The sequence below is a fragment of the Carcharodon carcharias genome, chromosome 30 (assembly GCF_017639515.1).
Source record: "Carcharodon carcharias isolate sCarCar2 chromosome 30, sCarCar2.pri, whole genome shotgun sequence".
NCBI lineage: Eukaryota > Metazoa > Chordata > Chondrichthyes > Lamniformes > Lamnidae > Carcharodon > Carcharodon carcharias.
In genome coordinates, this window is record NC_054496.1 from 27406653 (window position 1) to 27430958 (window position 24306).

General features: G+C 44.6%; 1 protein-coding gene across 1 annotated transcript in view; it reads right to left on the reverse strand.

Moving 5' to 3' along the window:
• The window catches only part of atp13a1 (ATPase 13A1), a 97161-nt gene that overhangs the window by 41601 nt on the left and 31254 nt on the right, over positions 1-24306 (reverse strand). Inside the window, exons 11-12 of the mRNA XM_041176965.1 lie at positions 21782-21919; positions 8861-8981 (exon numbers count right to left, since the gene is read on the reverse strand). Of these exons, the coding sequence (XP_041032899.1) occupies positions 8861-8981; positions 21782-21919 (259 nt within the window). The remainder of the gene's footprint in view (positions 1-8860; positions 8982-21781; positions 21920-24306) is intronic.

Below are 24306 nucleotides of genomic sequence, written 5' to 3' on the forward strand. Positions count from 1 at the left end.
CATAGTGTTACGGACTTGGATGGAGTGGATTTCTTGACATGTGTTTGGGGGACTTTTTAGGTCAATATGTAGAGGGTCCAACAAGGGACAGTGCAGTGCTGGACCTAATTTTGGGGAATGAAGCCGGACAGGTGGCTGAGGGGGAGCATTTTAGTGATAGTGACCACAACATGGTACAGTTTAAGTTTGTTATGAGCGAAGAAATAGACAAGTTGCAAAAAAATGTTTTGGATTGGGGGGGAAGAGTGGATTTTAGTAAAATAAGGCAGGATCTGGCCAAGGTAGACTGGGAACAGCTACTGTGGGGAAATCTACAGAAGAGCAGTGGGTGTGTTCAAAAAGGAAATGGGGAGGGTACAGGCTCAAAATGTTCCCTCTAGGGTGATAGGAAGGAGTAACAAGCCCAGAGAACCATGGATGACCAGAGATATTCAGGATACGATGTGAAGGAAAAGAGAGGCTTTTAGCAGGTACAAGGGGAGCATTTCAGCGAAGTCATTAGTGGAGTTCAGGAAGTGCAGGGTGGAGCTTAAGAAAGCAATTAGAAGAGCAATGAGGGGATATGAGAAAGCTCTGGCTGGTAAAAGTAGGTAAAATCCCCAAGATATTCAGTAAGTATATCAATGGGAAGAGGATAACCAGGGAAAGAGTAGGGCCCATTAGGGACCAATCCAGAGGAAATCACTAGTGTTGAACGAATACTTCATATCCGTCTTCACCCAAGAGAATAAGGATGAAGGCATCGAACTCGGGGAGAGACTGCGAGGCTCTTGGGCAAATTGATACAGGGAGTGACAAGGTATTGGAGGTGCTGGCAGGCTTAAAAGTAGACAAATCTCCAGGTCCGGATGATTTGTGTCCCAGACTGCTGAGGGAGGCAAGGGAGGAGATCACAGGGGCTCTGACCCAAATTTTTAATTCCTCTGGCCATGGAGGAGGTGCCAGGGGACTGGAGAACAGCTAATGTGGTTCTGCTATTTAAGAAGGGTTGTAGAGAGAAACCAAGCAACTACAGGCCAGTGAGTCTCATGTCAGTGGTAAGGAAAGATTGGATTTTAGTAAAATTGGAGAAAATTCTGAAGGAGAGAATTTACTTTCACTTGGAGAGGCAAGGTTTGATCAGCGATAGTCAGCATGGCTTTGTTAGAGGAAGGTCATGCCTAACAAATTTGATTGAATTTTTTGAGGTGACCAGGTGTGTAGATGAGGGTAGTGCAGTTGATGTAGTCTATATGGATTTCAGCAAAGCCTTTGACAAGGACCCACATGGGAAACTTATAAAGAAGGCAAATGCACATGGGATACAGGGTAATTTGATAAGGTGGATGACAGAGGGTGATGACAAAAGGCTGCTTTAGTGACTGGAAGCCAGTGTAAACGACATAGATGACGATTAGTAAGTTTGCAGACGACACAAATATTGGCCAGGTGGTTAACAGAGAGTCTTGGGCTACAGGGAGATATAGACGGGATGGTCAAATGGGCAGATAAGTGGCAGATGGAATTTAACCCTGAAAAGTGTGAGGTGATACATTTTGGTAGTAATAATTTGACAAGAAAGTATTCAATGAATGGCATGACACTAGGTAGTTCTGAGGAACAAAGGGACCTTGGCATGTGTCCATAGATTGCTGAAGGCAGAGGGGCATGTTAGTGGGGTGGTGAAAAAGGGACATTTGCCTTTATCATTCGAAGCATAGATTACAAAAGTAGGGAGGTCATGCTGGAGTTGCATAGAACCTTGGTGAAGCCACAGCTGGAGTGCTGTGTGCAGCTCTGGTTGCCAAATTATAGGAAGGAAGTGATTGCACTGGAGGGGGTGCAGAGGAGATTCACCAGGATGTTGCCTGGGATGAAACATTTAAATTATGAAGAGAGGCTGGATAGACTTGGGTTGTTTTCGTTGGAGCAGAGAAGACTGAGGGGTGACCTGATCAAGGTGTACAGGATTATGAGGGGCATGGACAGGGAGCAGCTGTTTCCCTTAGTCGAAGGGTCAGTCACGAGGGGACACACGTTCAAGGTGAGGTGCAGGAGGTTTTGGGGGGGGCGGTGGTGGGGAAATGAGTGAAGAAACTTTTTTACCCAGAGGGTGGTGACAGTCTGGAATGCACTGCCTGGGAGGGTGGTGGAGGCGGGTTGCCTCACATCCTTTAAAAAGTACCTGGATGAGCACTTGGCACATCAACATTCAAGGTTATGGGCCAAGTGCTGGTAAATGGGATTAGGTAGGTAGGTCAGGTGTTTCTCACGTGTCGGTGCAGACTCCAATGGAGGAAGGGCCTCTTCTGCACTGTGTGATTCTGTGATACCTAAGGGCTGTGGAGCCAGAGGAGATTAGAGATAGGCAAGGCCATGGAGAGATTTGAAAACAAGGTTCAGAATTTTAAAATCAAGGTGTTGCTGAACCAGGAGCCAAAGTAAGTCAGCGAGCAAAGAGGTAACGACTGAGTGTTTAAGCAGCAAGGTGAGCTGAGGCTGGGGCAGAGACAGGCAATATTATGGATGTGGAGAAAGGCAGTCTTAGTGATGGCCCAGGTATGAAGTCTGAAGCTCATCTCGGGGTCAACTATAATACCAAGGTTGCAAACAGTCTGGTTCAGCTTTGGACAGTTGCCAGGATGCAATCGGCCACTAGGAAATGGAGTGTGCTGTGGGGTAAGATGACAATGACTTCAGTCTTCACAATATTCACTTGGGGGTACTTTTTGCTCATCCAGTATGGGAGGTCAGACAAGCAGTCTGATAATTTTAAATAACAGTGGAGGGATCAGGGAGAGCTGTTGGTGAAGTAAAGTTGGGTGCCACCATGACTGTACATGTGAAAACTGACATGTTGTATTGGGATGATGTTGCCAAGGGACACCATATAGATGAGAAATAGAAGGGGGCCAAGAATACATCTGTGGGGGAACACCAGAGGTGGGGGAGCAGGAAGAGAAGCCGATGCAAAAATAAAATTGCTTTTATAAAGCGTTTTTCACCATTTCAAGATGTCTAAAAGCACTTTACACCCCATTAAGTACTTTAGAAGCATAGCTACTGTTAGAACACAGGAACTTGGCTGGTAATCTACATGCAGCAAGCTCCCACAAACAGCAATGTGATAACGACCAGTTAGTTTGGTTTTGTGATGTTGCTTGAGGAATAAGTAGGGATGTCCTCAAAGCAACCCTGAAGGTGTCAAACACCCCCGACTCATGGCTTATGACCAACCAAAACGGAGAAGATTCATTCCGGAAGGCACTGAGCACATAGAGGAACTCATGCGGAGACAGTCAAGGCACCAGAGAGGGTACACAGATCTCCAACCAACTCATTTACCCGACCCTTCAAGCACCACCTGCCATGCATGTGACAAAGTCTGCAGATCGTATATTGAACTTATCAGCCATCTCAGGACCCATCAAACCAGAGTGGAAGCAAGTCATCTTAGATCCCAAGGGACTGCCCAGGAGAAAGAGAGGGAGGCCAGGATATGAGGGATAAATTTTCTGTTCTTCTCTGAAATAACATCATGGGGTCTTTTATATCCAACTAAGAGGGCGGACGTGTCTCAGTTATCTTATCCGAAATACACTGGCCTCCGACAATGCAGTACTAGATTGAAGTGTCAGCCTAGATATTTGTGCTCAAGTTTCTGGAGTAGACCTTGACTCAGTGGCGAGTGTGCTACCCACTGAGCCAAGGCTGACACAATAGGTGATATCAGTTCCAGTTCTGCTGAAGGGTCATGAGGACTCGAAACGTCAACTCTTTTCTTCTCCGCCGATGCTGCCAGACCTGCTGAGTTTTTCCAGGTAATTCTGTTTTTGTTTTACAATAGGTGATACCCTGGCTATAATTAGATAATAAGGATGGAACTAGGTTAATGCAGTCCCACCCAGGTAGAGAGGTATTGGAGGAGGATGGCGTGATCAACCAGGTCAATTAGCTGCAGACAGATCAGGAAGAAAGAAACAATGCAGTGTGCTCAGGTTATTAAGCGCGAATGCAAAAGGAAGGGAAGACAAGCTAAGAAACAGATCACAATAAGCTGCGTTTTTTAAAATATAGATTAAAGGCAACTTTTTGAAAAGGTTTTGCCACAAGTTGTAGCTTCGCTTCATTTCTGTGCAGCCTGCAATTTCCACAAAGCTCTCCAGGGGTCACTAAAGACCATAGAAAACAACTTGCACATTGAGAATTGACTATTTCTGTCAATGGTTATACTGGACAAAATGGGAATCCCTTGAGGGGTCTGTTTTAAAGTTATTCCTATGGCGAGGGCCACAAGAGGGTTGGGGGGAGTGGGGGAATTCAATTTGTGAATTTAATAGAATCTCTTCACCAAACAGGGCAATGCATATTGTCTCAGCTGGCATTTTCCAAATCCCATCTGCGCAGGTCAGGGGAAGGGTTGATCAAATGATGCACCATATTAAACTCTCAATGTACCAAATCCGACTTCTACTCAATAACTTTGAACATTTAAAGTCTTTCCTGCTGACAGCAATATAATAATCAAAACTCTGGATATTTCAGCAGGATTAGATCAACAAGACCTCTTTCCCACTAAGGCATGCTTTTGATTGAATGGTGTAGAAGGAGCTTTACTCTGTATCTAACCCCGTGCTGTACCTGTCCTGGAAGTGTTTGATGGGGACAGTGTAGAGGGAGCTTTACTCTGTATCTAACCCTGTGCTGTACCTGCCCTGGGAGTGTTTGATGGGGACAGTGTAGAGGGAGCTTTACTCTGTATCTAACCCTGTGCTGTACCTGTCCTGGGAGTGTTTGATGCGGACAGTGTAGAGGGAGCTTTACTCTGTATCTAACCCCGTGCTGTACCTGTCCTGGGAGTGTTTGATGGGGACAGTGTAGAGGGAGCTTTACTCTGTATCTAACCCCGTGCTGTACCTGTCCTGGGAGTGTTTGATGGGGACAGTGTAGAGGGAGCTTTACTCTGTATCTAACAGTGCTGTACCTGTCCTGGGAGTGTTTGATGGGGACAGTGTAGAGGGAACTTTACTCTGTATCTAACCCCGTGCTGTACCTGTCCTGGGAGTGTTTGATGGGGACAGTGTAGAGGGAGCTTTACTCTGTATCTAACACTGTGCTGTACCTGTCCTGGGAGTGTTTGATGGGGACGGTGTAGAGGGAGCTTTACTCTGTATCTAACCCCGTGCTGTACCTGCCCTGGGAGTGTTTGATGGGGACAGTGTAGAGGGAGCTTTACTCTGTATCTAACCCCGTGCTGTTCCTGTCCTGGGAGTGTTTGATGGGGACAGTGTAGAGGGAGCTTTACTCTGTATCTAACCCCGTGCTGCACCTGCCCTGGGAGTGTTTGATGGGGACAGTGTAGAGGGAGCTTTACTCTATCTAACCCTGTGCTGTACCTGCCCTGGGAGTGTTTGATGGGGACAGTGTAGAGGGAGCTTTACTCTGTATCTAACACTGTGCTGTACCTGTCCTGGGAGTGTTTGATGGGGACAGTGTAGAGGGAGCTTTACTCTGTATCTTACCCCGTGCTGTACCTGTCCTGGGAATGTTTGATGGGGACAGTGTAGAGGGAGCTTTACTCTGTATCTAACACTGTGCTGTACCTGTCCTGGAAGTGTTTGATGGGGACAGTGTATAGGGAGATTTACTCTGTATCTAACCCCGTGCTGTACCTGTCCTGGGAGTGTTTGATGGGGACTGTGTAGAGGGAGCTTTACTCTGTATCTAACCCTGTGCTGTACCTGCCCTGGGAGTGTTTGATGGGGACAGTGTAGAGGGAGCTTTACTCTATCTAACACTGTGCTGTACCTGTCCTGGGAGTGTTTGATGGGGACAGTGTAGAGGGAGATTTACTCTGTATCTAACCCCGTGCTGTACCTGTCCTGGGAGTGTTTGATGGGGACTGTGTAGAGGGAGCTTTACTCTATCTAACCCTGTGCTGTACCTGCCCTGGGAATGTTTGATGAGGACAATGTAGAGGGAGCTTTACTCTGTATCTAACCCCGGGCTGTACCTGTCCTGGGAGTGTTTGATGCAGCAGTGTGGGGGGAGTTTTACAGCTTCTAACGCATACCTTGAGTGTTTGATGCTGGCACTAGGGGTCAGGCAGCACTTCAATCAGACACCTCTCCATTCCCCAGCACCAACATCCCTTACCTTAAGCACAAAATTCATTGTTTAAAAAAAACGCCCTCTGTCACCCTGTACTGGCATGTGAGTATACAGCCTCTGGCAATAATCCAAACCATTTTCAACAGCGGGCATCGTTCAATGACTTTGGTCATACTCCAAGCATCATGTGAGCTGGAAAAGGCCAATGCAAGGGCGTCAATGCCACCTTTACACTGGGCACCCAGGACTTTTTGTGAAAAGAATAAGACTGGGAAAAATGACAGTTGTAATTAAATAAAAAGCACATTCCATAATTCTACTAACAAGTTAAAACCAGGACAATGATCACAACGCGCATCAGCTGAAGGGTCATGTGGGCGAGCATGCAGATCGAGATCAAGAACTGCCTTCGTGCCCTCCCATCTCCTCTCTCATCAGCCTGGCCTAATGAAGAGGGAGCTGTCTACACCTGCATCCTTTGAACAATAGGTCCCTTTCTTGAATTAATCTGCTCTTCCAGATCTCACGGTTTCTACTTTGTCCCCATCCAAGCATTGTGGGGTGGTAAACTAAAAAATCCCCGACATAATTATAAAGATCCTTGAGGCAAATTTTGCACTTCCCTCGTGGTTGGACTAAGTTATATTAAATTCTTTGGAACAATAGTTTCTCTGATGCGCCTGAGTTGTGGCGTATGACTGGAACCAGATACAATAATGTCTGACCAGGCTCTTGACATGATGGCTCTTCCACCCAGATTTGGGAGGCAGTGGGACACTTGGCATCAGTATTTCACTTTAATCAATGTGGGGTATTTTGCTAGTAACTGGTAGCTTCCAACAATCATTGGAGGTGGGGGGGGCGGGGGGGGGGGGGGGGGGGTGAGGATTTTTTTTTAAAAAAAGTAATCAACTTTGGCCAAGTCAACGATCGAGTTTAAACATAAGGGAAGAGGTGAGACTTCATGTTCTCCGAAGAATAGAAAGACAAAACACACGAAAACTACACAGAAGACAATACAAAGACAACCCAGAAGCTGGTCAGGGACCTGAAAAGTGCCTTTGACTTTACTTTATCTTTAATTCTTTAATGATTGTGGGCATCGCTGACAAGGCCAGCATTTGTTGCCCATCCCTAACCGCCCTTGAACTGAGTGGCTTGCTCAGCCATGGACAGTTAACAGTCAACCACATTGCTATGGGTCTGGCGTCACGTGTAGGCTAGGCTAGCTAAAGATGGCAGATTTCCCTTCCGTAAAGGACATTAGTGAACCAGTTGGGTTTTTACAACAACCGATGATAGTTTCACGGTCACCATTATGGAGAGTAGCTCTCAATTCCAGGTTTTTATTAACTGAATTTAAATTCCACCAGCCAGGGTGGGATTTGAACCCAGGTCCCCAGAGCATTAGTCTCGGCCTCTGGATTACTAGCCCAGTGACATTACCACTACACCACCATCGCCCCTACTGCTACAACTTCCCAGCCGGGAACAGTAGCATAGTGGTTATATTATCGGACAAGTAACCCAGAGGTCTCGACTAATTATTTAGCTATGTGGCAGCCATTCAACTTGAAGTTCATTAATTAAATACAGTTAAATAAAAAAATCTCGACTAGAAGCTAGTATCAGGAATGGTGAGCCTATAGCTACCAGATTGGTATCTTTACTCTTCCGTGACCCCAGACCCAAAGCACTGATTTTTAACTGCTCTCTGAATCTCTCCCTGCCCAGCAAACCACTCAGTTGTCAAGAAAGTGGCTCGCCAGCAACTTCTCAAAGGTAATTAAGGCTGGACTCTCCAGTGATGTTCGCATCCAATAAATGAATTAGAAAAGAAAACAATCAATCAACAGTCCCACCCCAACAGGGTTTTGACCTCATTATGAAATCGAGCACAAACTTTTACATCTAATTATGCCGTTGGCTGCTATCAGATGAAGTGCTACCGCAATCAAAGGGGTTTCAGTTTCTTTTCATTCTTTCATGGTATGTGAGTGCCACTGACAAGGCCAGCATTTGCTACCCATCTCTAATTCCCCTGGAGAAGGTGGTGGTGAGCCGCCTTCTTGAATTGCTCCAGTCCATATGGTGCAGATACTCCCACGCTGCTGTTAGGAAGGGAAAGTGTCGATATAAAGATTGAGATGAGGCAGCTTGATCAGTGGTATTGCATGCACAGTAGGCTGCGGTTCTGCCACCCTATGATATGTGCACAGCAAGCTCCCATACTCAGCTGGGCACCTATGGTAGCAGCTTTTCATGAAGGGAGAAGAGGAATCGGGAGGCTAGTGAAGCTGTGCATTTACTGGGAAGCAGTGATGCACAGTAATGAGAGGACGGGTTTGGAAATAGGTTCACGGGCATTCTCAGGTAGTCACACAACAAATGGCACGGAGCGTCAAAGCAACAGCAACTTTCATTTATATAGCGCCTTTAGTGCAGTAAATCAACTCAAGGGGCTTCACAGGAGTGTAAACAGGATGTGACAATCAAGTCAAAAGGTGACCAAAAACTTCGTCAGAGGTAGGTTTTAAGGAGCATCTTAAACGAGAGAGAGGTCGAGAGGGCCAGAGTTATGGGAGGGAACTTCCAGAGTTTTGAGCTGAAGGTACAATGGTGTGATGATGGAAATCATGGGTGTGAAGTGGCCAGAATTGGAGGAAAACACAGTTTGTATGCGGGGAATGGAAAAAGAAATAAAGAAGAAAAGGGAGTACTGAAGTTTGGCCAGCAGCCACGCAACTGTGCCCCAGGAAGGAATGCTCACCTGAGTCCAGCGACCCCTCTGACAACCAGGTTATCACTCGTCAGAGTGCCAGTTTTATCGAAGCAGCAGAATTCCACTTTCCCGGCAAAGGGGATTCGGAAAGGTTCTGTGCAGTAAACGTCTGAAAGAGGAAGCAGCAGGTAGAACATTATTGTTCCTAATTTCAGTCTGCAGAACTTACCGGTGTGAAGGTGAAACAAGCAAACATTTTACACAAGGGCCTTACAAACACTGCATTCCTACATTACCACGGTGACTATACCACTGGCTGCAAAGTGGTTTGGAACGTCCTGAGGCTATGAAGGGCGCTACAGAAATGCAAGTTCTTCCTTTTCTCTTTTACTGAACACTTATTAAATTTGGCCTTGGGAGGAATGCAGCAAAATTTCATCAGAATGTTATCAGGGCTACAATTGTTAAATTAGGAGAGCCTGCATTCCCTGGAATACAGAAGGTTAAAGGGTAATTTGATAGGGTAGATAAACTTTCTCTGCTGGTGGGGGAGACTCGAACAAGAGGACATGACCTTAAGATCAGAGCCAGGTTACTCGGGGGAGAAGTTAGGAAACACTCCTTCAGACAAAAAGCAGTAGACACTAGCTCAATTCATCATTTTAAACCTGAGAATGACAAGACTTTTGCAGGCCAAGGGTATTAAGGAATAGAAAGCCAAGGCTAATGCTCTTCACCCAGCTGTAATCTCCATCTGTGCCAAGTTAGCAGAGCTTTACAATAGTAGCTGCAACAACTGACTTTGGTGCCCCTGAGCTTTGGGATGGGGAGCAATGAAGTGGGGAGAAACAGCCCTCGTTTCTCTCCCCAATCACTAGGTCCTGACATTTCCCAGAAAGGGCATGAATCAGGCTTAGCCAAGGTGCGCCCTCACTGGCTGACCATCCTCTCCATGCTCCTCACCTAGTCTCCCACGTGAAAAAACGGAGGTGGTGGTGTAGTGATAATGGCACTGGACGAGTAATCCAGAGCAGCAAGCTAATGCCCTGGGAACGCCAGATTCAAATCCCACTGCTGCAGCTGGTGGAATTTAAATTCAGTTAATCAAAAAAGTAAATAAATCTGGAATTGAAAGCTACTGTCAGTAATACGGACTGTGAAACCATTGTTGATTGTTGTAAAAAACACATTCGCTACTGTCCTTCGTGGAAGGAAATCTTCTGTCCTTAACCTGGTCTGGCCTACACGTGACTCCAGACTCATAGCCATGTGGTTTACTGTTAACTGCCCTCTGAAGTGGCTGAGCAAATTGTTCAGTTCAAGGGCAATTAGGGATGGGCAACAAATGCTGGCCTTGACAGCGATGCCCACATCCCACAAAAGAATACATTTTTAAAAAAGAGCCCCTTGGTGAGAGCAGCTGGTTCCCAGACAAACAACTCCCTAGCAAAGAGGCAACCACCTCCATGAAGGGGGTTGAAAAGGAAAGAGAGAGAGAAGAAAATTCCTTCCCTACCCAAAGAAAAGTTATTTTTTTTGTTCTGTCTGCAAAATGCTGACAGTGACAGCTGAGCTGATACAGTAGTGCAGAGTCAATACAAGAATGTGAATATGATTGCTGTCTTTAATCTTTAAAAAAAAAAGGTGCTTCACTGATAGGTATTAGAATGGATATGGAACCAATGTAGAAAGCTTGGCCGGAGTAATGAGACTTGGAGGGGTTATGGAGCGGGGTGGAGAAAAAGTTGGAGAGGCCAGGAACAGAACTCGAGAAGGTAGGACTGAGGTCATGGAACAGTGGAATAGATGAACAGGAGGAGGCCAATTAGCCCCTCGAGTCTCTTCTGCCATTTAATGAGATCATGGTTGATCCACATCATATTGATACCCTCCACCAATTAAAATCTACAGATTTATTTCAAAGCTTTCAATTGAAATGGGAGGGAGGGGGGGACGAATGGAAGACCTGAAGCAGAAGAGTAAAACAGGGTATAAAGTTAAGGTAGAGCAAGGCAATGCACTAGGAGAAGGGAAGCCAGTGAGCATGGGATTTAGTGCACAACAGGACACAAGCGGCAAGAACTTTGCACAATTTGGGAGTGTATAGAGATGAGTAAATGAGAGGCCAACAAAGCAGAGCACTGGAATAGGTCAGACATAATGGTTTAGCTGTTTATGTTAGAGCAGTGGGAATAAAACATTATGGTGGCCAACATAACATGGCTTAGTTTATAAGATCACCCACTCAAATCCAGGACATACAGTCAGACAGTCACCCACCACCCCCCGCCACCCCAGGATATACAGTCAGACAGTCACCCAACCCCACCCCCTCCAAGGACATACAGTCTGACAGTCACCCACCAAACCACCCCCCAGGACATACAGTCTGATAGTCACCCACCAAACCACCCCCTAGGACATACAGTCTGACAGTCACCCACCAAACCACCTCCCAGGACATACAGTCAGACAGTCACCCATCAAACCACCCCCCAGGACATACAGTCTGACAATCACCCACCAAACCACCCCCCAGGACATACAGTCTGACAATCACCCACCAAACCACCCCCCAGGACATACAGTCTGACAGTCACCCACCAAACCACCCCCCAGAACATACAGTCTGACAGTCACCCACCAAACCACCCCCCAGGACAAAAAGTCAGACAGTCACCCAACAAACCACCCCCCAGGACATACAGTCTGACAGTCACCCACCAAACCACCCCCCAGGACATACAGTCACCCAAACACCCCAGGACATACAGTCAGTCAGTCACCCAAACCCATGATAGTAACCAAATTATCAAATCAATAACAAAAATAAAAGTAGCTGGAAAAACTGAGCAGGTCCGACAGCATCTCCAGAGGGGAACACAGTTAACATTTCGAGTCCGTATGACTCTTCAACAGAACTGAGGAAATATAAAAATTAGGTGAAACATGAAGATAAAAACAAAAAAACTGCGGATGCTGGAAATTCAAAACAAAAACAGAATTACCTGGAAAAACTCAGCAGGTCTGGCAGCATCGGCAGAGAAGAAAAGAGTTGACGTTTCGAGTCCTCATGACCCTTCGACAGAACTTGAGTTCGAGTCCAAGAAAGAGTTGAAATAACCTTAAACCAGCTTATATTTCAACTCTTTCTTGGACTCGAACTCAAGTTCCGTCGAAGGGTCATGAGGACTCGAAACGTCAACTCTTTTCTTCTCCGCTGATGCTGCCAGACCTGCTGAGTTTTTCCAGGTAATTCTGTTTTTGTTAGTTGAAATATAAGCTGGCTTAAGGTGGGGTGGGACAGGTAGAGCTGGATAGAGGGCCAGTGATAGGTGGAGACAAAGAAGAGATTGCCAAAGATGTCACAGACAACAAAGAGGTGTTGACAGTGGTGACATTTGTTAAGGAATGTGCTAATAGGTGACATTAAGGGTAGAAAGCAGGACGAGCAAGGTACAGATAGCCCTAGTGGGGGTGGGGTGGGGGGGAAGGGATCGAAATAGGTTAAAAGGTGGAGATGAAACAATGGATGGGAATACATTTAAAAATAATGGAAATAGGTGGGAAAAGAAAAATATATTTAAAAAATATAAATTATTAGAGAAAGAGGGATTGGAAAGAGGTGGGGATGGAGTAGAGAGTTTATGATCTAAAGGTGTTGAATTCAATGTTAAGTCCAGACGGCTGTAAAGTACCTAGTCGGAAGATGAGGTGCTGTTCCTCCAGGTGACAGGGAGGTCGGAGTCATGCTTGCAGACAGACCAAAGGTGTTCCAGTTAGCATCCCTGAATACCATCTATTTATGTCTAATGAAGTTTTGCCTTCTGACCAATAGCAGAGGTATATTATTAGAGGTGCAAACAATACATAGGATATATGACACAAAAACAGGCCATTCTATCTAGTCTAAACTAGTCCATGCTGGTGTTTATGCTCCACTCAAGCCTCCTCCCATCTTTTCTCATCTAAATCTACCATCATAACCATCTATTCCCTTCTCCCTCATGATCTTGTCCAGATTCCCCTTAAAAGGCATCCACACGATTTGCATCAACCACTTCCTGTAGCAGCAAGTTCCACATTCTCACCATTCTTCAGGTAAAGAAATTTCCTCTGAATTCTCTCCTGGATTTCTTGGTGACCATCTTATATCGATAGCCTCTAGTTTTACTGTTCCCCACAAGGGGGTGCAATCTTTTCTACATCCATGCTACCAAAACCTTTCATAATTTTAAAAAACCTCTATCAGGTCACTCCTTGGCCGCTTTCTTTCAAGAGAAAAAAAAGAGGCCCAGCCTGTCAATCCTTTCCTGATATATATATATCCACACATTTCTGATATCATCCTTGTAAATCATCTCTTTCGATAATATGGCATCCAGAAATGCATGCAGTACAAACGTGGTCTAAACAAGATTTGATATAGGTTTAGCATAACCTCCCTACCTTTCAATTCTGTCCCTCTAGAAACACTTGGTTTGCTTTTTTATTTCCATGGCATTGCTAACCTGTGGTACAACTTTTAATGTCATCCAGCACAGAAACCGTGTCCGTGCCGGCTGTCAAGCATCTATCTATCCTAATCCCATTTTCCAGCACCTGGCCGTAGCCCTGTGATTGGTGAATTTATATTCTGGAATCCCTTTATTTCCCTACCCCAACTAGACTTGCACTTTCCAAGTAAGAAGTGACCAATTATTTGTCGATTCTGCAAGTTTATTAGAAACCTCCCGCAATTTGATGCAGTCCTCCTCAGTATTGGGTCACCCCCACTCCCGACTTGGTGTCATCTGCAAATTTAGAAATTGTGTCTGTGCTCCTGAAGTCCAAAGCATTAACGTAAATTGTGAACAAGCAGTGATCCCTGCACTGATCCTTGTGGAACACCACTTCCCACCTTCTGCCACACTGAATAACGACCCTTTACTCCCACTCTCTGCTCTCTGTCTTGAAGCCAGCCGGAAATCCATTCTGCCGCTTGTTCCGACTCCACATTCTCTGACCTCATTCATTTGCCTATTGTGTGGCACCTTACTGAAGGCCTTTCGAAATTCATTCAATTTTTTACTGTAAGTTCCGACTCATTTGAAAGTCCTGCATAAATCAAACATTCCTGAATGTAAAAGGGACCCAATTCTATCAGAGGGTACAACAAGTCTTTCCAACATCACCAAAACTTCCCACCGCCCCCATTGTGTGAAGAATTTCGAATAGATCTTAAAATCGCAGCTTCAAGCCATTGAAAAAGATATCTGCTTAAAATATAAAGCTTCAATTTTTCATAAAGTTCGCCTCAGCCTTTTGGGTATCCCCACACTGGCCCCCAGTTAATATACAGGAATTTTACATTCAATAACACCACAATTTTTTTAAAAAAAATCACATCAAAAGAAACATCAAACATTTCTGTAGGTCCTATTCATCCGTATGTCAAGTCACAATTAACAGTTAAATACTGCAGGTGAGTTATTTAACTGTCATGCACTGCAAGACAAGGAACTCTTCCCTTCGTGATGGATTACATTTCACAGACACCAGTCATCTAAAGCCAATCTTAAACAAACACAGGCACCACATTTGTACATCAGAGGGCTTGTTCATCTGATAGAGAGCGTCCCATGTCAAATCTCAGCACAAGATTTATTCCCACTTGAGAAATAATATCAGCACTAAATAAAATGCATGCATTATAGCTCTCTCGTCAATGTCATAACAAAGGGTGGACCAACACAGGGAAAACCGAGCAAGGCCCAAATGGATTATGCTTGTAGATCAGCACTAAACTTTCCCTTTTCTTGACCTCCGCCCAAAGTGCTGTTGCTGGCCAGGGGAGGACTTCACAGTCCTTGGACACTGCCTGCTACCCTGCTCCCACAGCCCGCACTATTCATTCAGTGTGAGCCATTACAGCTAAAAATAAATAGAATCACATGCTATTCAACCACAGGGAGCATCACACAATTAGGAGTAGGAAACTCCAGCTGATGTTCATCCGCTGGAAGCGGGGAACTGAAGTCAGCTGACACATGCTTGATTGAGACCAGCAAATAACACATTCTGGGGTCTCAATCGGACACCCTTTTGCTCAGTATGATTAACTTGATGGATTTGCTGGGGAAGTCTGATGTAGAACCTTGTTCTGGGGTGCTTCCCACCCACCCCCTCAAAAAACAATTTAAATTACCCACCACGGAAGGTGACAAGTCCTCACTGAGCCATTAAAAAAAGGCACTTGTCGATTTAACAGCACAATAAGTGATATACCTGACAAGCCCGAAATCGGCTGCTGAGGCAGGTGCACCACCACAACTGTGTAAAACTATGCGAGACTTCGCATCCCATTTCAACAACAGCTTGCATTTCTGTAGCACCTTTAACAAGGTAAAACATCCCATGGTGCTTCGCAGGAGCATCATCAAAGTTTGACACTGAGCCACATGAGGAGATATTAGGACAGATGACCAAATGCATAGCAACAAAGTAGGTTTCAGAGAGCAACTTAAAGGAGAGAGAGTCATACACAAAGAGGCTTGGAGCGGGAATTTTAGAGCTGAGGACCTTGGCAGAGCCAATTGTGGAGCTATTAAAACTGAGGATGCCCAAGATGCCGGAGTTGGAGGAGCGCAGACATCTCAGAGTGTTGTAAGGCTGGGGGAGGTCATGATTTGAAATCAAGCATGAAAATTTTAAAAACATTCACAGAAGCTTGATCAGACAAAAACTGACAACAAAGCAAAAAGTTGCTCAAAGGGACGTTTTAAGCATAAATTTCAAGACGGGAGAAGTGGGGGCAGGGGAGAAGGCATGGTTACCAATTGCAGGGCAAAATAAATTGGGGAGGCTTCCCCCAAAAGATTTTCTAGCAGGAAGACTAGGCAAGCTTGCAACTACTGAGTAACAGCACTTGGAGTCTGCAATGCTCTTGTAATGTTTATTTGTTATTATATGTTCAAGGGGGCTAAGACAGCATCAGTGGTATGTTATTTTTGAGAATAGGTAAGTCTGTTCCTCATGCTCCCCTATTCAAGGTTTGGCCTCTTGTCTATCACCAACTTATTTTGTCCCACCACCGGCAGACGTGCCTCCAGCTGCAAGCTCTGGAATTCTCATATGAACATACGAATTGGGAGCAGGAGTAGGCCACTTGGCCTCTCGAGCCTGTTCTGCCATTTAATAAGATCATGGCTGATCTGAATGCAACCTCAACCCCACATTCCTGCCTCCCCCCCCCCCGATAACCTTTCACCCCTTTGTTAACCAAGAATCTATCCAGCTCTGCCTTAAAAATATTCAAAGACTCTGCTTCCACCGCCTTTTCAGGAAGAGAGTTCCAACGATACTCAACCCTCAGAAAAAAAATTCTCCTCATCTGTCTTAAGTATGCGACCCCTCAGTTTTAAACAGCGATCCCTAGTTCTAGATTCTCCTACAAGAGGAAACATTCCCTTCACACACCCCCTTCAAGACCCCTCAGGATTGTAAAGGTTTCAATTAAGTTGCCTTTTACTCTTCTAAATTCCAGTGGATCCCATTCCTGACATAAGGCTAGTAAACCTTCTCTGAACAGCTTCTAACGCATTTACATCTTTCTATAAATAAAGAGATCAGTACTGTACACAATACTCCAGATGTGGTCTCCCCAGTGCCCTGTACAACTGAAGCATAACCTCCCTACTTTTGTAATCAATTCCCCTCACAATGAATAATAACATTCTATTAACTTCCCTAACTACCTGCTGTACCTGCACACTAACCTTTGGTGAATTATGCACTAGGACACCAAGATTCCTCTGAATCTCAGAGTTCCGCAATTTCTCACCATTTAGGTAATAAGCTTCTTTTTTATTCTTCCTGCCAAAATGAACGATTTCACGCTTGCCCACATTATACCCCATTTGCCAGATCCTTGCCCGCTCACTTAACCCATGTCACTTTGTAGCCTTCTTACGTCCTCTTCACAATTTACTTTCCTACCTATTTTTCTGTCGTCAGCAAACTTAGCAACCATTCCTTCGGTCCCTTCATCCAAGTCATTGATATAAATATAAAAGTTGAGGCCCCAGCACTGATGCCTGTGACACACCACTCGTCACATCCTGCTAACCAGAAAAAGACCCATTTATGCCAACTTTCTGCTTCCTGTTAGCTACCCAATCTTCTAGCCATGCCAATACGTTGCCCCCTACACCATGAGTTTTTATTTTCTGCAACAACCTTTGATGTGACACTTTATCAAATGCCTTCTGGAAATCTAAGGACATACAATACATCCACCAGTTCCCATTTCTCCACAGCACGTGACTCCTTCAAAGAACTCCAATAAATTGGTTAAACATGATTTCCCTTTCACAAAACTATGTTGACTCTGTCTGATTGCCTTTAATTTTTCTAAGTGCCCTGCTAAAATATCCTTAATAATAGCTTCTAACATTTTCCTTATGACAGATGTTAGGCTAACTGGCATATAGTTTCCTGCTTTCTGTCTCCCTCCCTTTTTGAATAAAGGAGTTGTATTTGCTATTTTCCAATCTAATGGAATATTCCCTCAAAACGAATGTAAAACTCAATCATATTATGATCGCTGTTACCTAGGGGCACATTCACTAGGAGGTTATCAATTAATCTCATCTTGTTGCTCAATACTAGGTCTAGTATAGCCTGCTCTCTGGTTGGCTCCAGAACACGCTGTTTTAAGGAACTATCACAAAAACATTCTATGAACTCATCTACAATATCTTTGCCCATCTGATTTTTCAGTCTATATGGAGATTAAAATCTCCCATGACTATTGCTGTACCTTTCTGGCAAGCTCCCATTATCTTTACTTTTATACCCTGTCCTACTGTGTAGTTATAATTAGGGGCCCTGTACACTACTCCCACAAGTGACTTTTTGCCGTTATTATTCCTCATCTCAACCCAAACCGCTACTACATCCTGGTTTCCTGAACTAAGGTCATCCTTCTCTAATGTGCTAATGCCATCATTAATTAACAGAGCCAGCCCGCCACCTTTTCTGAACTTCCTGTCCTTTCTAAATGTCATACCCGTCAATATTCAGGTCCCAATCTATGTCGTTCTGTAATGGCTATCAGAACGTACTTATTTATTTCTATTTGCATTATCGGTTCATCTGTTTTGTTTCTAATGCTACGTGCATTTAGATACAGAGCCTTTAGTTTTGTCCTTCTATTATTTTTGTAGCATCTAGCCTTACCTGATGTACTCTTAGATTTGTACTCCCAGTCCCTTCCTGTCATGGTCTGTTTATCATTTCCCATATTAATTACTCTCTTGCCTCGTCTCTACTCTTTGGTTTACCACATCTTCCCAAATTTGATCCCTTGCCTGCACTATCCAGTTCAAAACCCTGTCTACTTCCCTAGTTAGGCAACTCGCGAGGGCACTAGCCCCAGCTTGGTTCAGGTGTAGACTGTCCTAATGGTACAGATCCCACTTTCCCCAATACTAGTGAGAGTGCCCCACAAACTGGAACACACTTCTCTCACACCAATCTTTGAGACACGCATTAATTTCTCTAATCTTATTTATTTTTTTATTATTCATTCACGGGATGTGGACTTTGCTGGCTGGGCCAGCATTTATTGTCCATCCCTAGTTGCCCTTGAGAAGGTGGTGGTGAGCTACTTTCTTGAACCGCTGCAGTCGATATGGTGTTTGAAGGGAGTTCCAGGATTTTGTCCCAGCGACAGTGAAGGATATATTTCCAAGTCAGGACGGTGAATGACTTGGAGGGGATCTTCCAGGTGGTGGTATTTCCATGCATCTGCTGCCCTATGCCAATTTGTACGTGGCTCAGGTAATAATCCAGAAATTATCTTTGAAGTTCTGCTTCTTAACTTGGTGCCTAGCTTGTCATACTGACTACATAGAGCCTCCTTCCTCAGCCTGCCTATGTCGTTGGTACATACATGGACCACGAAAACTGGATCCTCCCCCTCCCACTGCAAGTTTCTCTTCAGACCTGAGCAGATGTCCCGAACCCTGGTACCGAGTAGGCAATAAAGCCGTCTGGATTCTCGCTCTTTGCTACAGAGATCTGTGTCAATCACCCTTACTTTACTGTCTCCTGCTACCACAATTCCTTTTTGCTCCCCCCACTTGGATGGCCTCCTGTGCCACAGTGCCGTGGTCAATTTGCTCATCCACTCTGCAGCCCCCATTCTCAGCCAAACAAGCCAAGAGAACCTCAAACCTATTAGACAATTGCAGAAGCTCATACTCCTGCATTGCGGCCCTCTGGGTCCCCTTACCTGCCTCACTAGCAGTCACATTCTCCTGTCCCTGGCCACTGACCAAATCAGAAGACCCTATGGTAAGTGGTGCGACTGCCTCCTGGGATAAAGCATCCAGGTAACTTTCCCCTCCCTGATGAGTCTGCAGCTGAACATCCAGCTCAATGACTCTGAGCCAAAGTTCCTCAACTTACTGCAGACGTGTTTGCCCTGGATCACAATGTTATCCAGGAGCTCCCACATGCTGCAGCCTTGACATCACCTGCCCTGTTTAACGTGTTTTAAATTATTACTTAATTATATTAAATCAGTTACTTATGTTGCTTCCTTATATACTTTATTAACTTTACCACCATATTATGTACTATTTTAAACCTTAGGGATAGAATAGAACTTACCCACTTACCAGATACTCACCAAACAGCTAGCTCCTTTCCCTATAGTAAAGCAAGAACCAATTTCTTTGGGTTGGGAAAAATAGAAAGAGGAAGCAAACAACTCCTTCTCCTCCTTCACTGAACTCCCCCCTCACCAAACTCTTCACTGCATTCCAAATCGGCTGCACTCTGTTTGCCTCTCCGCCTCTCTCTTTCCTTTTCAGATGTTCTTAAAAACTTAAATCTTCCACCTGCCCTTACCCTTTATGCAGAGTCTTGAGAACGTGGAACATACTAGCACTCGAAGCAGTTGAGCCAAATAGCAGACACATTTAAAGGGAAACTAGGCAAGTACACGAGGAACCATTCGCTAACAATTTTTACCTGATAACTCCCCTGTGAAGCACCCTGGAATATTCTATTCTACTAAAGATGTTATAGAAATGCAAACTGTGGCTGGTTGACGTGCCCTTGCGGTCTGGGTGCTATACTCTCTCTCCTCATTGCATCGTTATACATTTGCTGTTAAACCATAAGTTTTTGGAAATATCAAGGGGCTGCAGTGCAACTACATGCTGTGTGGCCGCAGAACACTAACGTGAACTACCCTAGTGCATTCATGCATGCCAGTTTGTGCCAACTTTAGTCATGTTGCACATACAACAGTCCATCCCTTCCCACTACCCAAAAGAAAACACGAGCAAGTGTTTTTGTGACTGCAAATTCAGTCCTTAGATCTCTACCAGCAATTCAGATCGTCTTTTGCTGATGGTCAGGTGAATAAGGCTGTTGTGATATGTAACAAGTATTCCTGGCTCATAACTCATATGAAAAGGGAACACAGTGACTTTCTACATTTTCAGTCTGACATGGTTTGCCAAGCCATATTTCTGACTTGGCCTAACTCTGAACAGCCCTAAAAGATTTTCATTGCCAGTCTCAATTTTTATTAGGATATAAATTCATACAGACAATATTACCGACTAAAATAATATCACAACCACGAGGCATGTTGGAAAATTAATTTCTGTACCACATACCCATTAAGCTTTATTTGGTACCAGTCACTAGGAACACTGACTGTACTGATTAATTGTATTATACTGTTAACTGGGAAAAGTTCGCTGTCACTACTCAATTTGCAATAATGTTTTCATGCTTCAGGGAAACAGATCTGACATCTGGTCACTATAATAATGGAATTTCACAGCAGTTTGGCCTATTGTGCCTGTGCCAGCTCTCTGAAGGACCTTCTCCTCAGATAAAAACTACTATAGATTTTGCTTCGTCCACCATTTCTGGTCAGACATTGCATGAAATAAAATTCTGCTAACGTTTCCACTCACTCTTTTAAGATCATTGCTAACTTTATTCACCCCTACTTAGTAACTCACCGAATGATTGGTACAAGTAGCTTACCTCTAGTTATTTATCAAAACCCCCTCATGATTTTGGGCAATTCAATCTTATCTCCTCACCTTCTTTGCTGTAATGAAAACAAAACAGTTTCTCTCATCTTTCCTCATACTCAGAACCTCTCATCTTGGGTATCATCTTAGCAAATCTCTTCTGCACCCTCTCTGGGGCCTGAACATCTTTTCAGAGGCTCCTAAGATCAGACACAATATTCTATGCGGTACAGCCAACGGGCTCTGTGGGTTTTTTGACTATAGCTTGATTTTAAAGCCGAGGATCCTAGTAGCTTTATCAATTGTCCTCCCACTGCTCTGCCTCAAGCGTATTTTTAAATTGCCCTTTTCCTCCGGTTTTCATCTGAAGGGACTAATCGGGTTTTCTGGGTGTCAGGTGCCCTTCAGTACACTGACCAAGTTGTCACTGCTTAGCCTCTGTGACTCGGCAGTGATGGTTGGCAGCTGGGCGCAAGGGAGGGGTTATCACCATGGAGCTCCAACTCCATGTCCAGACTGCAGACTCCCAAATATGCGGAGGCCAATTACAACATCCCCCTAGCATGGGCCTGGTTGAGATCAGCTAACTCAGCAGAATCAAACTGGTCAGTTTTCCCCCAGTTATTCACTTGATAAGAGGGTTCCAGGACAAGCTGTCAGCCATTGCTCAGTTGGTAGCACTTTCACCTCCACGTCAGAGGGTCATGGGTTAATGTCACACTCCAGAGTGGCCTAGATTCAGTCTGAATATAAAATGGCCATGGCCTATTTAAAACCAATATTTATCTATATAATTTGGTTAGCTGTTGCAGTGATTTTCAGCATACAATGGTTAGAAAGTTAGCAGAATGTGAAATGCCCTCTAGCAGTGCATGCATCCCTACAGTTTGAATGTTTACACCCTTCAGCTCCACATGGTACTTACGCAGTTTAGCCAGTGCAATAAGAGAAGTGTTGACTGCCAGTGACAATTCAATTGGGAGCTCAGGAGGGACAACAGACGTCAGGATTAGTGTGCACTCCAAAAACAGTTTGTAGCGGTTTCTGTTTGGGTCCTTCGTACCTGCAAGCAAGAATGAAAAGGTCCAGAAATGTCCACAGTGAATACAATTCTTTGAAACATGCAAATGCTTTTGGCTTATGCCAACCATGAGATTTAGTGACTTCTACAATCACGGGTTTGCGACCCGAGAGGGTTCTCTGTTAAACAGCCTTTAAACTGCATCCTTCTAACGTGCAATATTGATTAATTATCATAGACCAACTCATTCCTTAGAGCTCTATGCTTGAGAAAAGAAAGCATTATTGGAAATTATAATGAATCTAATTGGAGAAAAAAAAACATCAGAATGTGCAGCATCATGTAACTAAGATCAGCTACAATGCCCTCAGTCATAAGTAACAAAATTGTGCATTTATGGGCCTCAAAAAGACTGCATTTCACTCTTTTTGTCAGGCACTGCTCCTTAGCAAAACAACTATGTTGCACAGAATTAAACAGAGACAATATCTGTAAAGTTTATGTTTTGCACACATGAACATTTCCAAGCTATTTGTGTTTTCTGAGGTCCTACTATATGATAGACAGCCTGAATAAGCAAATTGATATAGGGAGTAACAAGGTATTGGAGGTGTTGGCAGGCTTAAAAGTGGACAAATCTCCAGGTCCAGATGATTTGTGTCCCAGACTGCTGAGGGAGGCAAGGGAGGAGATCGCAGGGGCTCTGACCCAAATTTTTAATTCCTCTCTGGCCATGGGGGAGGTGCCAGAGGACTGGAAAACAGCTAATGTGGTTCCGCTATTTAAGAAGGGTTGTAGAGATAAGCCAGAGAACTACAGGCCAGTGAGTCACACATCAGTGGTAGGGAAACTATTAGAGAAAATGCTGAAGGAGGGAATCTAACTCCACTTGGAGAGGCAAGGTTTGATCAGGGATAGTCAGCATGGCTTTGTCAGAGGGAGGTCATACTTCACAAATTTGGTGGAATTTTTTGAGGTGGTGACCAGGTGTGTAGATGAGGGTAATGCAGTTGATGTAGTTTATATGGATTTCAGCAAAGCCTTTGACAAGGTCCCAGATAGGAGACTTATAAAGAAGGCAAATGCACATGGGATACAGGGTAATTTGATAAGGTGGATTCAAAATTGGCTTAATTGTAGGAGGCAGAGGGTGATGACAGAAGGATGCTTTAGTGACTGGAAGCCAGTGTCCAGTGGTGCACCACAGGGATCTGTGCTGGGTCCCCTATTATTTGCCATTTAAATAAACGACATAGATGACTATGCGATGGGTAGGATTAGTAAGTTTGCGGGTTACGCAAAGATTGGCCGGGTGGTTAACAGTGAGGCTGAGTGCCTTGGGATACAGGAAGATATAGACCAAATGGGCAGATAAGTGGCAGATGGAATTTAACCCTGAAAAGTGTGAGGTGATACACTTTGGAAGGAGTAACTTGACAAGGAAGTATTCAAAGAACGGCATGACACTAAGAAGTTCTGAGGAACAAAGGGACCTTGGTGTGTGTGTCCATAGATCTCTGAAGGCAGAGGGGCATGTTAGTGGGGTGGTGAAAAAGGCATATGGGACACTTGCCTTTATCAATCGAGGCATAGATTACAAAAGTAGAGAGGTCATGTTGGAGTTGTATGGAACATTGGTGAGGCCACAGCTGGAGTACTGTGTGCAGTTCTGGTCACCACATTATAGGAAGGATGTGATTGCACTGGAGGGAGTGCAGAGGAGATTCACCAGGATGTTGACTGGGATGAAACATTTAAGTTATGAAGAGGGGTTGGATAGACTTGGGTTGTTTTCGTTGGAGCAGAGAAGACTGAGGGGCGACCTGATGGAGATGTACAAGATTATGAGGGGCATGGACAGGGTGGATAGGGAGCAGCTGTTCCCCTTAGTTGAAGGGTCAGTCACAAGGGGGCATAAGTTCAAGGTGAGGGGCAGGAAGTTTAGGGGGGATGTGAGGAAAAACTTTTTTACCCAGAGAGTGGTGAAAGTCTGGAATGCACTGCCTGGGAGGGTGGTGGAGGCGGGTTGCCTCACATCCTTTAAAAAGTACCTGGATGAGCACTTGGCAGGTCATAACATTCAAGGCTATGGGCCAAGTGCTGGTAAATGGGATTAGGTAGGTAGGTCAGGTGTTTCTCACGTGTCGGTGCAGACTCGATGGGCTGAAGGGCCTCTTCTGCACTGTGATTCTGAATAAGAAATCTGTGTATCTCAAAAAACATTCAATTGTTCCATACCAATCAATTAAAAAAAAATCATTTTCTATTAATTCATCTTTCACCCAACACAAAAAAGCAGTTTATATGCCTTCCAGCTAGCTTTTTTTTCTGATTTTCAAACAGTTCACCCTGGAGTTACAAAACTCTGGCAAGCATCACCTCGTCTGCCATGCAGAGTCATCCGATCTCAGACTGGCACAACAATTATC